This window comes from Meles meles, chromosome 21, assembly GCF_922984935.1.
Source record: "Meles meles chromosome 21, mMelMel3.1 paternal haplotype, whole genome shotgun sequence".
Classification (NCBI taxonomy): domain Eukaryota; kingdom Metazoa; phylum Chordata; class Mammalia; order Carnivora; family Mustelidae; genus Meles; species Meles meles.
This window is the reverse complement of record NC_060086.1, coordinates 28,095,762-28,111,230: the sequence shown is the minus strand read 5'-3', so window position 1 is coordinate 28,111,230 and position 15,469 is coordinate 28,095,762. Positions and strand designations below refer to the sequence as shown.

The window sequence follows — 15,469 nt, the reverse complement described above, 5'->3', positions numbered from 1 at the left end:
CAGACATACCTATCTGAGGAAGATTGACTAGATAACTCAAAAGCCATCTTCTCCATTAACAAATATTACCAGTAGTCTTGTCAGTTTATCTGAAACTGGCTTTCATAAAACTAGTCATTTGATTATTAGCTTAGGAAGAACTCAGCAGCTAGGGATTTTGAGAATATGCCTTTGTAAAATGAGTTTATTTCCAATTTAAAACAAATCGTAATAGGATGTTAAATTTGAGTACATTGTGTTTCCCTTGTTATCCTACTTGATTTGAATGCAATAAACAATTATCTCAAGACATCTTTATTTGAATTCTGTACAATAGTAGCTGTTCTTTGCTGGGAAGTCATTGAATTATGGTAAATTTCATTAACTGTTGTTCACTACTTTTTTTTCCCACACTTCCCTTTTGTATGTCTATAACTGACTTGATGGTATCACTTTTATGTGTATTGGTTTGATTTTTCAACAGTTGGTGCCAGCTTTTTCACCAAAACCACCTGAACAATGTGGTGGTTTTTGTACTGCAGGGAATGAGCCAGCTACACTTTTACAGGTTCTACTTGGAGTTTGGATTTCTCCGAAAGGCATTCAGACACGTAAGTTAAGAAAACTTTGTATTAGGGCCTGAGTTGAGTCCTCTCATCCAGAAACTAGTGCACATCTCAAACTATGCTCTTGGGCAACCTTATTGAACAAGAAGTAGAGGTTGTAGAAAGCAAGAAAGATTAAGATTCAGAGATCTCCTGTTGAGATTAGGTTTGCCTCTGATTTTCTTTGATAATTTAGGCAAAATATTTATTACCAGATTACAATCAATATATAGTTCCCAGGCTGATACTTCCTATTTTATTTGGGCTATGATGTCTTTAAAAATTATATACTCTATGTAAGTCTGTAGTTTTTGGCCTCTTGACAACATCACAAAATTGGACATCCTTAGAACAGTATCTGGAACTGAATAGCAGCTGTCATCTTTAGAAGAGGCATGTGCTCCCTGTTTTCCTTCCCATAGCCATCTCCAGTCTTTAATGGACTGTTTCATCCACTTACCTCTGAGGGATTTGAGTTGGTGAGTCCTAATCTCTTTGGGTCTCCATTTTCTTTTTTGCTTTCCTTTATCAGAGGCTACATACATGCTAGGACCTTCATCAATCTTTCTGCATGCATCATCTTTAATTCTTAAAGTACTTCTATGAGAGATAAAAATATCTTCTATATGTAAGGAAACTGTGAATAACTTGTCCAAGTTATAGCTAGAAGTGGTGGAGCTGGAATTTCAGCACAGGTGAGCCTAAGGCTGGAGATCTCAACCTTTCAGCTTTGCTGTGTCATCTGTCCTAACTACCTGGCAAGCTGTCCACTAAAGTAATAGATACAGAAGTGCTTTGAAAAATACAAGGGACTTTCCTTTTCTGAGTTACACATTTGTGTAATGCTTGTTTTTGTTTCCAGTGTGTAATTAGAACCAAAGAAAATATCTGCGGGTGGGATAAAGGTGGCTTCACTTACTTAGCCACCTTTTTTTAATCATTATGATTACCTAGTCACTTTTACACATTAAGGAGACAGTCCTCATTTTGCAATACAAATAGTTAAGGTCCAAACGTTTCATAGTACTCACCTGACAATAAAAGTGCAAGTCTCGGATAATATTTTAACTGCTTTCAAGCATTTTTATAAAAACTTGGTATGTATTTACAGAAATTCCGCTTGCCACCACCGTCATCTAATTTTCTAGCTGATATCATTGGACTGCAAAAGAAGCAAACAACAGGAGATCTATCCAAGATGGTGGAAGGTATGGTTGTGACTCTAGTTTGATGATTTGCTCATTCTAAAAGACATTATGGATATGCTGTGGGTTTATCAGTCAAGTTTTTTTTTTTTTTTTTAAAGATTTTATTTATTTATTTGACAGAGAGAGAGAGATCACAAGTAGGCAGAGAGAGAGGGGAGAAGCAGGCTTCCTGCTGAGCAGAGAGCCCGATGCGGGGCTCGATCCCAGGACCCTGAGATCATGACCTGAGCGGAAGGCAGAGGCTTAACCCACTGAGCCACCCAGGTACCCCTATCAGTCAAGTTTTTATACTTGCAAACAACTAAGGTCAATTCTAACTACCTTAAAAAGAAGAGCAGTTTTTTGTTTTTTTGTTTTGTTTTTAAAGAAAAAATGAATAAGTACCTAGGGAGAATAAAGAGCAGGAACCATATAGCCAATATTCATGTCCCAGGAACCATCTGGTTAGGTGAGATAGAAAAGGCTATCCCTGCATATCACTTAACATTGGAGTCTTAGAAATTACTGTGAATAATTTTTAAACTGTCAGTGGGTCTTTGTACCTACAAGTGCACAGATGGGAAGGAAGATCTTGCCTTTGACTAATGTAAAGGACATCCTTAATACTACCCACAGTGGGGAATAGGCAGAAGGTTTAGATGCCGGCCATCTAAAAGAACTATCCATGATGGCATGTTTTTCATACGATGGGTTGTATCCATGAGAAAGTTGTAGTTAACCTTCTGTTTTTTTGGGCGGGGTGGGGGGAGCAGGTAAGTGATGCAATAGAAAAGAACTTATTAGAGTCCATTGGATACAGTAAGGTAAGTATTGTTCAGTGATGCTTTTTTGTGTGTGTTCAGAAATAATTGAGGAGTTACATTGAGGAAACATGAAAAAGTGGTGAGGAGTGGTGAGGAGATAAGTGATTCTTATCTCCTCTAGGACTCTGCTTCCTATTGAATTTTTTTTTTTTTTTAAGATTTTATTTATTTGACAGAGAGAGAGAGATCACAAGTAGGCAGAGCAGCAGGCAAAGAGAGAGAGGGGGGAGCAGACTCCCCACTGAGCAGAGAATCCGATGCAAGGCTCGATCCCAGGACCCTGAGATTGTGACCTGAACTGAAGGCCGAGGCTTAACCCACCAAGCTGCCCAGGCGCCCCAACAGTCTTGAATTTTAGAATTACTTTTCTTTTGGCTCCCCATACCCAGTCTGCATAGCTCATTCCCTTAGGTCCCATGAATATCTATTCACATGTCACTTTATCAGAGAGGTTTTCCCTGATTATAAAATAAATGACAGTAATCCTTTTCCTGCCTCAGTACACCCTCTCCTCTTTTCCCTCCTTTATTTTTCTCTGTAGTCCTTATCTTTACCTGACATATTATCTATTTGTTTATTGTCCCATCTTCCCAACTACTTTATTATTTTTTTTTTTTTAAGATTTTATTTATTTATTTGACAGAGAGAGAGATCACAAGTAGGCAGAGAGGCAGGCAGAGAGAGAGGAGGAAGCAGGCTCCCTGCAGAGCAGGGAGCCCGACGCGGGACCCGATCCCAGGACCCTGAGATCATGACCTGAGCCGAAGGCAGCAGCTCAATCCACTGAGCCACCCAGGCGCCCCTTCCCAACTACTTTAAACAGAAAATAATTTGTTTCAGAAACAATTTCAGTTCATGGAGAATTTTGTTGATTTTGTTCATTGAGGAATCTCAAGTGGGTAGAACAATGCCAGGCATATAATAAGTACTTAGGAAAAAATTGTTGACTGAATTGAATTATTCTATCACTGTGTTCTATCAGTTTTTCTTGTGTACTGTTTCTTTCATTCATCCCTTTTCCTCCATGCTTTCTACCATCTTGATTCAGACTCTAATCTTTTTTTCCTTTTTTTTTTCTTGGTCCAGAATTTCTGCAAAATTTTTTTTCTCATTTCTCTCCTTCGTTTTCCACATTATCTTTGAGGTTGATCTTCCTTAAATACTATTGGTTGGTTATGCCATATCCCATCTTAGGAACATTCTGTTGCTCTCCATTATATATTGAATAATGGACTAAAGTCTAAACTCTTGAGTCTGGCATTTGCAGTGGTCTACAATTCGTTTTTATACTCCTCAACCTTGTTTCTTACACAGACCTTTTTTTTTTTAATTCTAGTCTAGTCACTATCATACCAGGTTTGCTTTGTACATTTCTGTCTTGCCTGCAATCCTCTCTTTTCTATTTACAGTATTTTGACTTCTTTTTTTTTTTAATATTTTATTTATTTAGCAGATAGAAATCACAACTAGGCAGAGAGACAGGCAGAGAGAGAGGAGGAAGCAGGCTCCCTGCAGGGCAGAGAGCCCGATGTGGGGCTCGATCCCAGGACCCTGGGATCATGACCTGAGCCGAAGGCAGAGGCTTTAACCCACTGAGCCACCCAGGCGCCCCTATTTTGACTTCTTTAGTTGCAAGGACCAGATACTTAATCAGGCCATCCTAAGTGAGAGGGATATTATTTAAAGAATGCAGTATAGACTAAAAAGCCATCAGGAGTCTAAATGCTCTTTGATGGCATCTTCTCTGCTTTCTGTTTTCTCTTCTAACTTGTCACTTCTCTATATTTCCTAGTTTGATTTTAGAAGAAAGCAATCTGATCAGCTTAGCTAATTACCATTGTCCCTTTTGAGCTTGTCTTGGCTAGGAATATCAACTTACTGGTCTACTTATAGATGGGTCTCTCTTTTTTGTCTCAAAGATTTTATTTATTTATTTTAGAAAGAAAGAGAGTGTGAGTAGGGGGGAGGGGAGGAGCAGAGGGAGAGGGACCAGCAGACTCCATGCTGAGCGCAGAGCCCAACACAGGACTCGATCCCAGGACACTGAGATCATGACCTGAGCCAAAATAAGAGTCAGACACTCAACTGACAGCCACCCAGGCACCCATAGATGGGTCTCTCTTAAGCCAGGTTCCCACTCTCAATCTAATTGGTGACCACTCCTGCTTAAAGAGTAGGTATCAGCCTGTTGAGCAAGTGGCTAGGGGGTGGAATAAATTTAGCTAGAAAGGGCTGTTAGTGGTGGGCACTGTGATGGGCAGGTCTAAGAAACCAACTATCTAAATTCTGCTTTTTCTTCAAGACTCAGCTAATCTTTTCCTCTGTTAAACCATTTCTCACCACCCTAGCCAGTATATTCTTCCTCCTTTCCCTTTTGTAGCTTTCTTTATTATAACCCATTTGAGGCTTATATTCTCTTTGTGTTCCTATAACTATGCTACAGTACAGACTCCTTAAAGTTGGGGCTGGATCTTATACATCTTTTGATCCTCACTGTGCTACCTGACACAAGGTTGAGAAATACGTCATTTGAGGTTTCTTAAACACATATTCTTTTTTTTTTCTTTAAGATTTTATTTATTTTAAGAGATAGAGTGCAAGCTGGATGGTGGGCAGGGGAGTGTGAAGGAGCAGAGGGAGAGGAATAAGCAGGCTCCATGCTGAGCACAGAACCCAATGGGTTGATCCCATAACTCTGAGAAAACAACCTGAGCAGAAATCAAGTTGAACACTTTGTTAAGTGAGACACTCAGGTGTCCCTTCTTAAACACACATTCTGACATAAGTTTAATTGTTCTTTTTATTTCAGGGTCTTTACCTTCTGCCAGTTCAAAAGTCAGCGTCAACCTGCAGAATGACCCTGTTATTCAAAAGTATGGCTCTAAGAAAGTGGGCTTAACCAGATGCCTTCTCACAAAGGAGGAAATGAAAACATTTCACTTTCCATTACAAGGTTGGTTTATATTTAATCTGGTATTTATATTTTATATATATATACATATATATTACTTATTTGTATATAAAAATGGTTTTTTTTTAAAGATTTTATTTATTTGACAGAGAGAGAGATCACAAGTAGGCAGAGAGGCAGGCAGAGAGAGAGGAGGAAGCAGGCTCCCTGCGGAGCAGAGAGCCCAATGCGGGGCTCGATCCCAGGACCCTGAGATCATGACCTGAGCCGAAGGCAGCGGCTTAATCCACTGAGCCACCCAGGCGCCCCTATAAATGTATTTTTATATATTTATATATTTATATATTTAATCTGATGATATATTTAATCTGGTATATATATGTGTGTATACATATATATGAAATTTAGTTTGAAAATAGTATGTGTGGTACCGTCCATATGTGAAAACTCGTATCTTTCAGCTTATCCTACTTATTTTTTTAAGACTTAACTAGCAATTTTTTTTTTTTAGTGAAGTATTGGTGGTTGACACACAATGTTAAATTAGTTTTAGGTATACAGCATAGTGATTTGATAGCTCTGTAATTATGTTGTACTACTCAGTAGCTGCCATCTGTCACCTTCATTTATTTTCATTCAAAAGATATTCTATATATGGATATACAACATTTTATGCTTTCATTAGTTGATGGACATTTGGGTTATTTCCTCATTTTGGTTATTATGAATATACTATGAACATTCAGGTACAAGTTTTTTTGTGGACATCTGTTTTCATTTTGGGGAAGTATATACATAGGCGTGGAATTCCTGGGTCATATGGTAATTGTTTAACCTTCTGAAGAGCTATCAGACTTTTTCCAGAGCAGTTGCATCATTTTACATCCCCTCCAGCAATGTATAAGGGTTTCAGTTTCTGTACATTCTTATGAACAACTTGTTATTCTATCTTTTTTATTGTATCCATTAAGGTGGTGTGAGGCAGTATCACATGATTTCAATTTCTATTTCTCTAATAGCTGATGATGTTGAATATCTTTTCATATACTCTCTGTAAAATGGAGTTAATAGCTCATATATCATGGATTGCCATGGGGATTAAATGAGTTAATGTACACAAAAGTCCTTAGCATGGTGGGTGGCACATAGTGCATTTGAAAAGTTATTGTTTATTATTATTACTACTAATCATCTAGATAAGAGCAGCGAGAAATAATGTCTCCCAGATTTGGGGATGCCTCTCTTTTCTGATCTAGGCCATGTTTTGATTCTTTTATTTGTAATTAGTTGGCAGTTTTGAGGTACTATGACATAGAAACTGGTCAAAGTTTCTCACACTGTACTTTGTTTCTTGTCATACAAGATCTAGGTATTTTTACTGTTTAAGCCTCTGTCTGAAGGTAGGAATCTTCAATGGTTCAAACACTTTGGGAACTCTGAGCTGAATGCTCCTTGTTATTAACTAAGGGTACACAATGGAGGGGGGTATCTTAAGCCTGTAGGTGTGTTCCGATAGGGAATTTTCAGTCTGTCATTCCAAAAAAATGCAAGCATGTTTCTGAGTAAAGATCTCAGGGAAGTCTCAAGGATAGAGTTGGGTGCAGGGTACACATGGTGGATATTACTCTCTGCCTACAGTGAAATCCTTTTAGATCTCTACTATGGTGGAATTTCATTCCTACTTTTTCTTTATTTAGGAAGGAAAGATACTACATGTAGTTTCTGCACACTTTATCCATCCTCCTTTAGTGCCTACATGAAAAGGTCCAGTGACTTGGGATTTAGCCAAAATTTAGGTGTTTTTTATTTTTTTGGTTTGGTTTTTTTAGAAAGAGTATGTGTGCACACAGGAGGAGGGACAGAGAGAAACTTAAGCACGCTCCACATCCAGTGTGGAGCCCAATGCAGGGTTTGATCTCACAATCTTGAGATCATGACCTGAGCCAAAATCGAGTTGGGTGTTTAACTGACTGAGCCACCCAGATGCCCCAGCTACAATTTAGTTATAATCTCTTTCCTCATATGGAGGAAAATTGTTACTTGGTAACTGCCAAGATGTCTAGGCCCTATTATTCCCTATAAGGGCAGACTGTAATATTCTCCAAGAGTATAAAAATGAGCAGATGGAGAAATGAGGACCAACATTGTCTCTCATATAATTTTTATATTTCAAGTGTCTAACAGAGAAGGTGTCCAGCAAATGTGGTATTTCAGTTTTCCCTTGGTGAATGAATCTAAAAGTGATGTTTATCTTCTTTAGTTTTAAAGGCAGATTTTTAATTTCTTTTCCTCTTAGGTTTTCCTGACTGTGAAAACTTTGTACCTACCAAATGTAATGGTTCTGTGACAGACAGCAGTCCTCTCTTTGGACTTGACTGTGAAATGGTAAGTACTACTTTTAATGTTTCAACTGGAGGGTTACAAACTAGAATCTAATAGATGATTTCTTGAGTCTAATGCACCAGTGAACCAGTGTATTTAGTTCCACTATTTTGGTTTAAATAACTGAAAGTAGACCCTTTGACTCACATTTTAGAAAACTTGGATGTTTGTTCCAGGATCAAGAATAAATATCATCAATCAATCAATCAATCAATAATAAATAAATATCACATAAGTTTTCTAACTAGTTATGTTTAATCAAATCTCTGTCAATTATGTAAGTTTACTCTTTCTGTCTTTTGAACAGGTGTTTTGTTATTGTTCCTCTAAAGACTTTGACTCAGTTACCATGGGTTTGGCTAGTTTTACACATTTAAGATCAGAAGTAGGATTTCCCTCAGGCGCCTGGGTGGTTCAGTGGGTTAAGCTGCTGCCTTCAGCTCAGGTCATGATTTCAGGGTCCTGGGATCAAGTCCTGCATCGGGCTTTCTGCTCAGCAGGGAGCCTGCTTCCTTCTCTCTCTCTCTCTGCCTGCCTCTCTGCCTACTTGTGATCTCTGTCTGTCAAATAAATAAAATCTTTAAAAAAAGAAAGAAAGAAAAGACAAGAAGTAGGATTTCCCTCAAGTTCCCTCAAGTTCCCTTGTGTTTTACTAAGACAGGGCATCCCCTAATCAATACTCAGGTACCAGTCTCTGATTTCTTAACAGAGTGGCTAAGAGCTAAAGTTTTCAAGTCTCATGTGTGTATGTATCCTGGTCTGGGCTATTGGTATTGTCACCTTGGACAAATTCTCAACTTCTCTGTCTGTGAAGTGGGGATAATAAGAGAGGTACCTCATGTTACTATGAGGTGGTATATGTAGAATGCTAAGTATTGCATTAGATGCACTAATTAAAAATTACTTTCTTAAAAAAAAATTACTTTCTTGTGGTACTCAGCTAATACGGGGATGTCATAAACAATAAATGGTAAGATGATGAATGATGTTATTTCCATCCATCGTCCTTGAGCATGTCCTTTTCAGAGCACATCCTTTTCAGAGCAATTAGATGAAATGTTCAGCAGTTTCTAGCTTTAATTTCATTCATACTGGGCTCTCTAGTTAGCAAAGGCTGTGCCATTGTTACTGGGATCCCAGTAGATTACAGTTTATGGCAGTTGAGATACTGTGAATAAGAAGAGCAAGCAAGAGCTTCCACAGTTCAGCAGTCTGACAATGGCCTGGTCTTTCAGTGCCTCACATCCAAGGGGAGAGAGCTAACCCGCATCTCACTGGTTGCTGAAGGAGGCTGCTGTGTAATGGATGAACTTGTTAAACCTGACAACAAGATTCTGGACTACCTTACCAGGTATTTTTCACCTTGCCTTCTGCCCTCCCTAGCACTGGCAGACTAGAGTGTAATGTGACAACAGGAACATTTTGTAGCTTCTGTTTGTTTAGGTATTATCTACATTTGTGTTATCAAAGACAAGGTTGGGGTAGCACAACTGTAAATTTTAAAACTGAAATTGCACAATGTCATTGTATAAAACTCTTTAACCCTTTTTACTCCCTAGTCTTCCTTAAGTCAGCCCTTAAGTAAGCAGATCTTCCTTGTCTAGTCTCCCAGTTGGAATCATTAAGTAGTGACTGCCAAACAGCTGGAGTTTTGCTATCTGATAAGACCTCATTTGAAATATCTTCAGATCACCATTTGGCAGTCAAATGATTTAGAGCTTAAGCTACCTTGACCTGAAAAATCAAAACAAAACAAAGTTTTTCCATAACAGAAATTTGAAGCTGAAAAATTTAAGTCTTTTTAAAGATTATGTTATAATTTCAAAATATACATATTATAGTGATTAGGGAAAGAAGAGCTAATAAAACATTACTCTTGAAGTTGCATCTGTAGATTTATGCTTTCTTTAGGCACAGAGAGCCATGATAGTGATAAAGAGTGTCTTATTAGTAAACCTAATTAGTATTCTTAGGGAACAGTCATTTGTGGCAAAGATGTATGTATAAGCATGTTTGTCACAGTATTTCAAAAATATGGGAATATAAACATCTAAAAGTAGGGGATTAGTTAAACTATGTGAAATCCACATAATGGAATACTCTAACCATTTAAAAGGATGTGTTGAAATAGATGTGATGTGAAAACTTGTTAATGATATATGGCAAATGATAAAATCATGTTAAAAAATAATATGCATTATGATTGCATTTTTATAAAAATAAAATATATACATGGGCATGCCTGGGTGGATCATTCAGTTAAGCATCCAACTCTTGATTTCAACTTAGGTCATGATATCAGGGTCTTGGGATGGAGCCTTGGATCAGGCTTCACGCTCAGCAGGGAGTCTGCTTGAGGATTTTCTCTCTCTCTTTCTGGTTCTCTCTTCTCTCTCAAATAAGTAAATCTTTAAAGTAAATCTGTCTACACACACACATGAATACATGTATCAAAAAATATGAAAAGAATATTTACTAAAATGTAAACAGCGATCATCTCCGGGTCATGGGATTTTGGGTTATTTTAAATTTCCTCTTATCTGTATTTTCAACCTTTTTACACTGAGCATATATTAGTTTTTAAAAATACTCTTTTTGAAATGACTTTCCAGGGAGGAAAACCTATTAATATCCTGACCTGTCCATTTCTGGTTTTTTATTGAAAGCTTTTCGGGAATCACAAAGAAGATTCTTAATCCTGTGACAACCAAACTTAAAGATGTACAGAGACATTTAAAAGCACTGCTTCCTCCTGATGCTGTGTTAGTGGGCCATTCCTTAGACTTGGATCTCAGAGCACTGAAAGTGAGTATCTGATTTAGTTTTTCCAGTTTATGTGCCTTTTCCATTTATTTCAAATTTAAAGTCTTGGGTTCTTCTATTCCCCCAGTCCACTTGTTTTTCCTTTAACATAGGATGCTACTCATTCTGTTCTCTTTCCTTCTCAGATGATACATCCATATGTTATTGATACATCATTGCTTTATGTCAGAGAGCAGGGCAGAAGATTTAAGCTAAAGTTCTTAGCCAAAGCTGTTTTGGGGTAGGTTGTTTGTATATTATAACATTGTCCTGACAAGTTGCCTGTAAGTTGACATATAATTTCTTATTTAATGCATATTGCAAAATTCAAGGTCTCTGTTCTCCCTCTTAATGTCTGTAAACATTATTCCTTTCATTTCTTATGAATCCTGGGATCCCAATTCCAGAGAAGTAGGACTCAGAGATAAAGAAATTATGGGAATACAGAAGGGGTTTACATGCAATCTGAAGAGTTGATGGATAAACTAGACAGAACTATCTGAAAAATTAACCAGAATCTGAAGACATAATTCTCCTATATTGAATGTATCCTATTACGCACAAATATGTGTTTACAAGCTTGTTTATTATACTGTGGTTTAAAACAACCAAAACCTGCAAATATTCTCTAGGAAGTGAAATAAATTAAGTTTATCTGTATTATTGAATACTTTGCTACTGTTAAAAGAATGTGATGGTCTGTATGTGCTAATAAGGAAATCTCTTAACGTACTACTGAGAATAAAATGGAGATGCAGAAGAAGATCTGTATATGCCTAGATATCAGTATGATACAGATTAGATTTAGATAAGTTTATAGACACAAACATTTGTACTTTCTTAAGGTTTTTGAAAACGACCAAGAAAAAATTTAAGTACCTATAGACTCTTGCATGCAAATATAAAATTTCTGGAAGGTAACTTTAAATAGTTGTTACATCTAAAAGGATGAGGCAAAAGGGTTGGCTGGGGAGTGGCCAGAGACTTTATCGAGTAGCCTTTTGTCCAGATGATATGCTAGCTGTAGACAAAGCCATTCCTGATCATTGTGCATCATCAGTGTTTCTCACTTCACGTACTCTCCTAGCATTTAGGAATAAAGTAATCTTGATTATTATGATAAAATCTGATTATCAGATTGCTGAAATTTTATATATAACCAGAATATTAGAGGTGGTTAAAAGAACCGATCTTTGAAAATGCTGTTGAGTATGTCAGTTTTATCTTGACTTTCCAGGAAGGATATACAGTGTCCAGATAGGCTTGGTCATGATGCCACAGAAGATGCTAGAACAACCCTTGAATTGGCTCGGTATTTCCTAAAGTATGGCCCAAGGAAGGTTAGTATATTTGACCTGTATGTTTGCTTTTCTTAAAATTATGAGACTAGAACAGATAGCATTTCCTGTTGTTACCTTTCTTTAAAAAAAATAGGAGTGTAATTCAAGCTGAGCATTCAGAATTAAAACCTGCATGACTAGCATAATGTAGTAGTTAAGTATGTAGTCTCTGAAGTTGGGCTTATCTGTTTTTAAATAAAGATGGTATGGGGCACCTGCCTTGTTCAGTCAGTGGAGCATGTGACTCTTGGGGTTGTGAGTTTGAGCCACATGTTGGACATAGAGATTACTTTAAAATCTTAAAGGAAAAAAAAAGATAGTACTATGTTTAGCTACATAGTCTGGGTCAATTTCTCTAAAGAAATTCAGTTACTACATCTGTAAAATGGAAACACATTTCTGTGGGATATTGGTGCGGGTAAATGAGGTATCTTATATAAGATACTGTACTGTTAGTACAGTAGTACTGTGCCTTGAATATATTAAGCACTATAATGTGTGGCTCATTGTATGCTGATAATTGTAATAATTATGAAAGATCTACATAGATTTTGTTCTTTTGGGGTGGGGGAGCATGCCGTTGTTTCAGCAGCAGTTCAGTGGGTATAGATTAGGACAGCATGAGGGAAACCTTGAAGGAGACAGTTTCTTACATACCTTGTTAAAATGCATTCTAACTTACTAGGTTGTCCCATTGCATGATATGTTCTATCATAACTCCACTGTGAAATACATTATAGTCTATGTAGAATCCTAAGCGTCCAGAATAGTATTTTGTGTCACAGTGGTAGAAAGACATTGTAAAATGTCTTATAACGTAAATGTATAAATAATGATAGTAGTTTGTATCTCACTCTCTGCATTGCAACTCCCAAGTGGTCTCCCACTTTATGGAAGAATAAACTGGTTTTGTATTAAACTAATAAAAGGTCTTTTTTTGTTGTTGCAATAAAAGCCATTCTTTTATAATTTCCAAAAATGGCATGTTCACAAAGAAGTAAATTTTAAGTGACTGACTGTGGGATCAGTGATGAGCCAGAATTGCCATCCCTTTATACTTAGCCCTACTTGGCCCTTTCCCATGTTCATGTAACAACATCAGCAGCTGGTAACAGATTGTCATTCTTGGCTAAGAGGTCAGAAACCATCTGGTAGCTATTGAAGCCAACCTGGGACTATGGCAATGGCAAAGCCACTGTCTACAGAAGTAGAGAACACCACTTGAATGAGTTTTTCTTGGATTTTTTTTGCTTTGTGGTGTTTTGTTTTTCAAACCTCAAATGCTTTGTAGGAAATTAGATGATTTTTACCACTTTATTTTCTTCAAGATTGCAGAACTAAATCTGGAGGCACTAGCTAGTCACCAAGAATTGCTAGCAACAGGCCAACAGCTGAGAAATACAGCAGAAATAGTTTATCAGCCAAATACAAGGTAATATTTTTCAGTTCTAAACAAGAACAAAAACAAGAATATCTGGTTTCTTATTTAGACAACCTGCAAATATTTCCCCCTTTTTTGAGTCTATTGAAAATTATTTACCGATAGTATGAGTAACATTCTACCGTCACAAAAACCATGCAGGGGAAAATACCATCTTCCACCCTAAATAGTAACTATTTATTTTTCTTATTTTCTAAATGTAGTGACTGCTCTTAAAATAACTCTTTCACCATAAAGGAAGACATTGAAATATAGTGAACTAAGTAGCATTAGGCAAGATGGTAGTCTCTTGGGTATTTTGATTAGAAGAATCAACTATAGCCTTAGTGTATTGCCAAGATTAGGGAAAAACAAAAAACAGGCCTGGAAGGAGTTGATCACCACACCATAATAAATGTATCAGAGCCTTAGAGTATAAACTTGTTAGAGAGCTTTGAGTATTTTTCGTGTTTATCTGTCCTTCCCCTAGCTATAGAGCAATACTGTCCATTATGACTTTTGCAGTGATGGAATTGTTTTAGATCTGTGCTGTCCAATAAGGTCCACACAGTACAATATGTATGACTAATGCGTATTGAGGAACTGAATTGTAATTTTATTTTATATTAATCTTAATTTAGCCACATGTTGCTAGTGGCTACCTTATGTAGACAGTGCAAATACAGAGAAGTAAGTCTTAGGTTAGGGAAAACTGTTGTTCTTCCCTGATTTCTTATACTTCTTCACAGTGTTTTGGAATGCTTGGACTTAATGGGTCAGAAGCTCCTTTTCTTGACCCGAGAAGGAGAAACTACTGAACTTTGTTCTGCCAGAAACTGTCAAACTATTAAGTGCCTTTCAAATAAAGAGGTGAGTGACCTGCTGTCTCTTGGAAGGTTATGCTCAAAGCAAAGGGGAATGTAGCCTTTCATAATTCATACTAAGCAGCAAGCTTTTTTTCATCAACAACCCTGGCTACCATTATTAAGTCTGGGTTTTGTCTCACATCTTGTAAGGAGCATTTTTATTCCCAATTACCCCACAGGAGCAGAACTGTCAGCTGCCAGTGTCTGCTTGTAGACCCCACCTTTGGTATTTCCACACCACTTTGAATTTCTGTTCTTCTTCTAACTTATATAGATGTTTATCTTAGTTTTAGCCTAACTTTATTTTTTTGGTTTTCTATTAAATTTTATCTATTATTGCTGTATGTGAAAAGTTGAAGGGATATTTTGCAGCATGAACTTAGGTCATCTTGTTCACATTTACATATGTATGTATTTTAGTTTTGTCTGGAAAGAATTTCAAACTTACCGAAGATTTGCGTGAATGGTGGTATATACCTTCTATCTATATTCATCTTCTGTTGATGTTCTGCCCCATTTGCTCTATCTGTGTGTATGCGGGCATGCTTATGCTCTCTTTGCTGTTTCTTTTTTTTTTTTTATAAACATATAGTATATTTTTATCCCCAGGGGTACAGGTCTGTGAATTACCAGGTTTACACACTTCACAGCACTCACCATAGCACATACCCTCCCCAATGTCCATAACTCCCCTCTCCCTCTCCCAACCCCACCTCCCCCCCAGCAACCCCCAGTTTGTTTTGTGAGATTAAGAGTCACTTATGGTTTGTCTCCCTCCCAATCCCATCTTGTTTCATTTATTCTTCTCCTATCCCTCTAACCCCCCATGTTGCATCTCCACGTCCTCCTATCAGGGAGATCATATGATAGTTGTCTTTCTCTGATTGACTTATTTCACTAAGCGTGATACCCTCCAGTTCCATCCACGTTGTCGCAAATGGCAAGATTTCATTTCTTTTGATGGCTGCATAGTATTCCATTGTGTATATATACCACATCTTCTTTATCCATTCATCTGTTGATGGACATTTAGGTTCTTTCCATAGTTTGGCTATTGTAGACATTGCTGCTATAAACATTCGGGTGCACGTGCCCCTTCGGATCATTACTCTTTGCTGTTTCTATCTTCCTCTTTCTATATGACATTTTATTT

At 37.3% G+C, this 15,469-nt stretch overlaps 1 protein-coding gene across 2 annotated transcripts in view; it reads left to right on the top strand.

Moving 5' to 3' along the window:
* The window catches only part of REXO5 (RNA exonuclease 5), a 40,958-nt gene that overhangs the window by 7,239 nt on the left and 18,250 nt on the right, over positions 1-15,469 (top strand). For both annotated transcript variants that reach the window (XM_045994257.1, XM_045994256.1), the window contains exons 4-13: positions 464-590; positions 1,696-1,792; positions 5,405-5,548; positions 7,803-7,891; positions 9,124-9,239; positions 10,555-10,693; positions 10,837-10,931; positions 11,928-12,030; positions 13,359-13,462; positions 14,200-14,320. In XM_045994257.1, the coding sequence (XP_045850213.1) occupies positions 464-590; positions 1,696-1,792; positions 5,405-5,548; positions 7,803-7,891; positions 9,124-9,239; positions 10,555-10,693; positions 10,837-10,931; positions 11,928-12,030; positions 13,359-13,462; positions 14,200-14,320 (1,135 nt within the window). The remainder of the gene's footprint in view (positions 1-463; positions 591-1,695; positions 1,793-5,404; positions 5,549-7,802; positions 7,892-9,123; positions 9,240-10,554; positions 10,694-10,836; positions 10,932-11,927; positions 12,031-13,358; positions 13,463-14,199; positions 14,321-15,469) is intronic.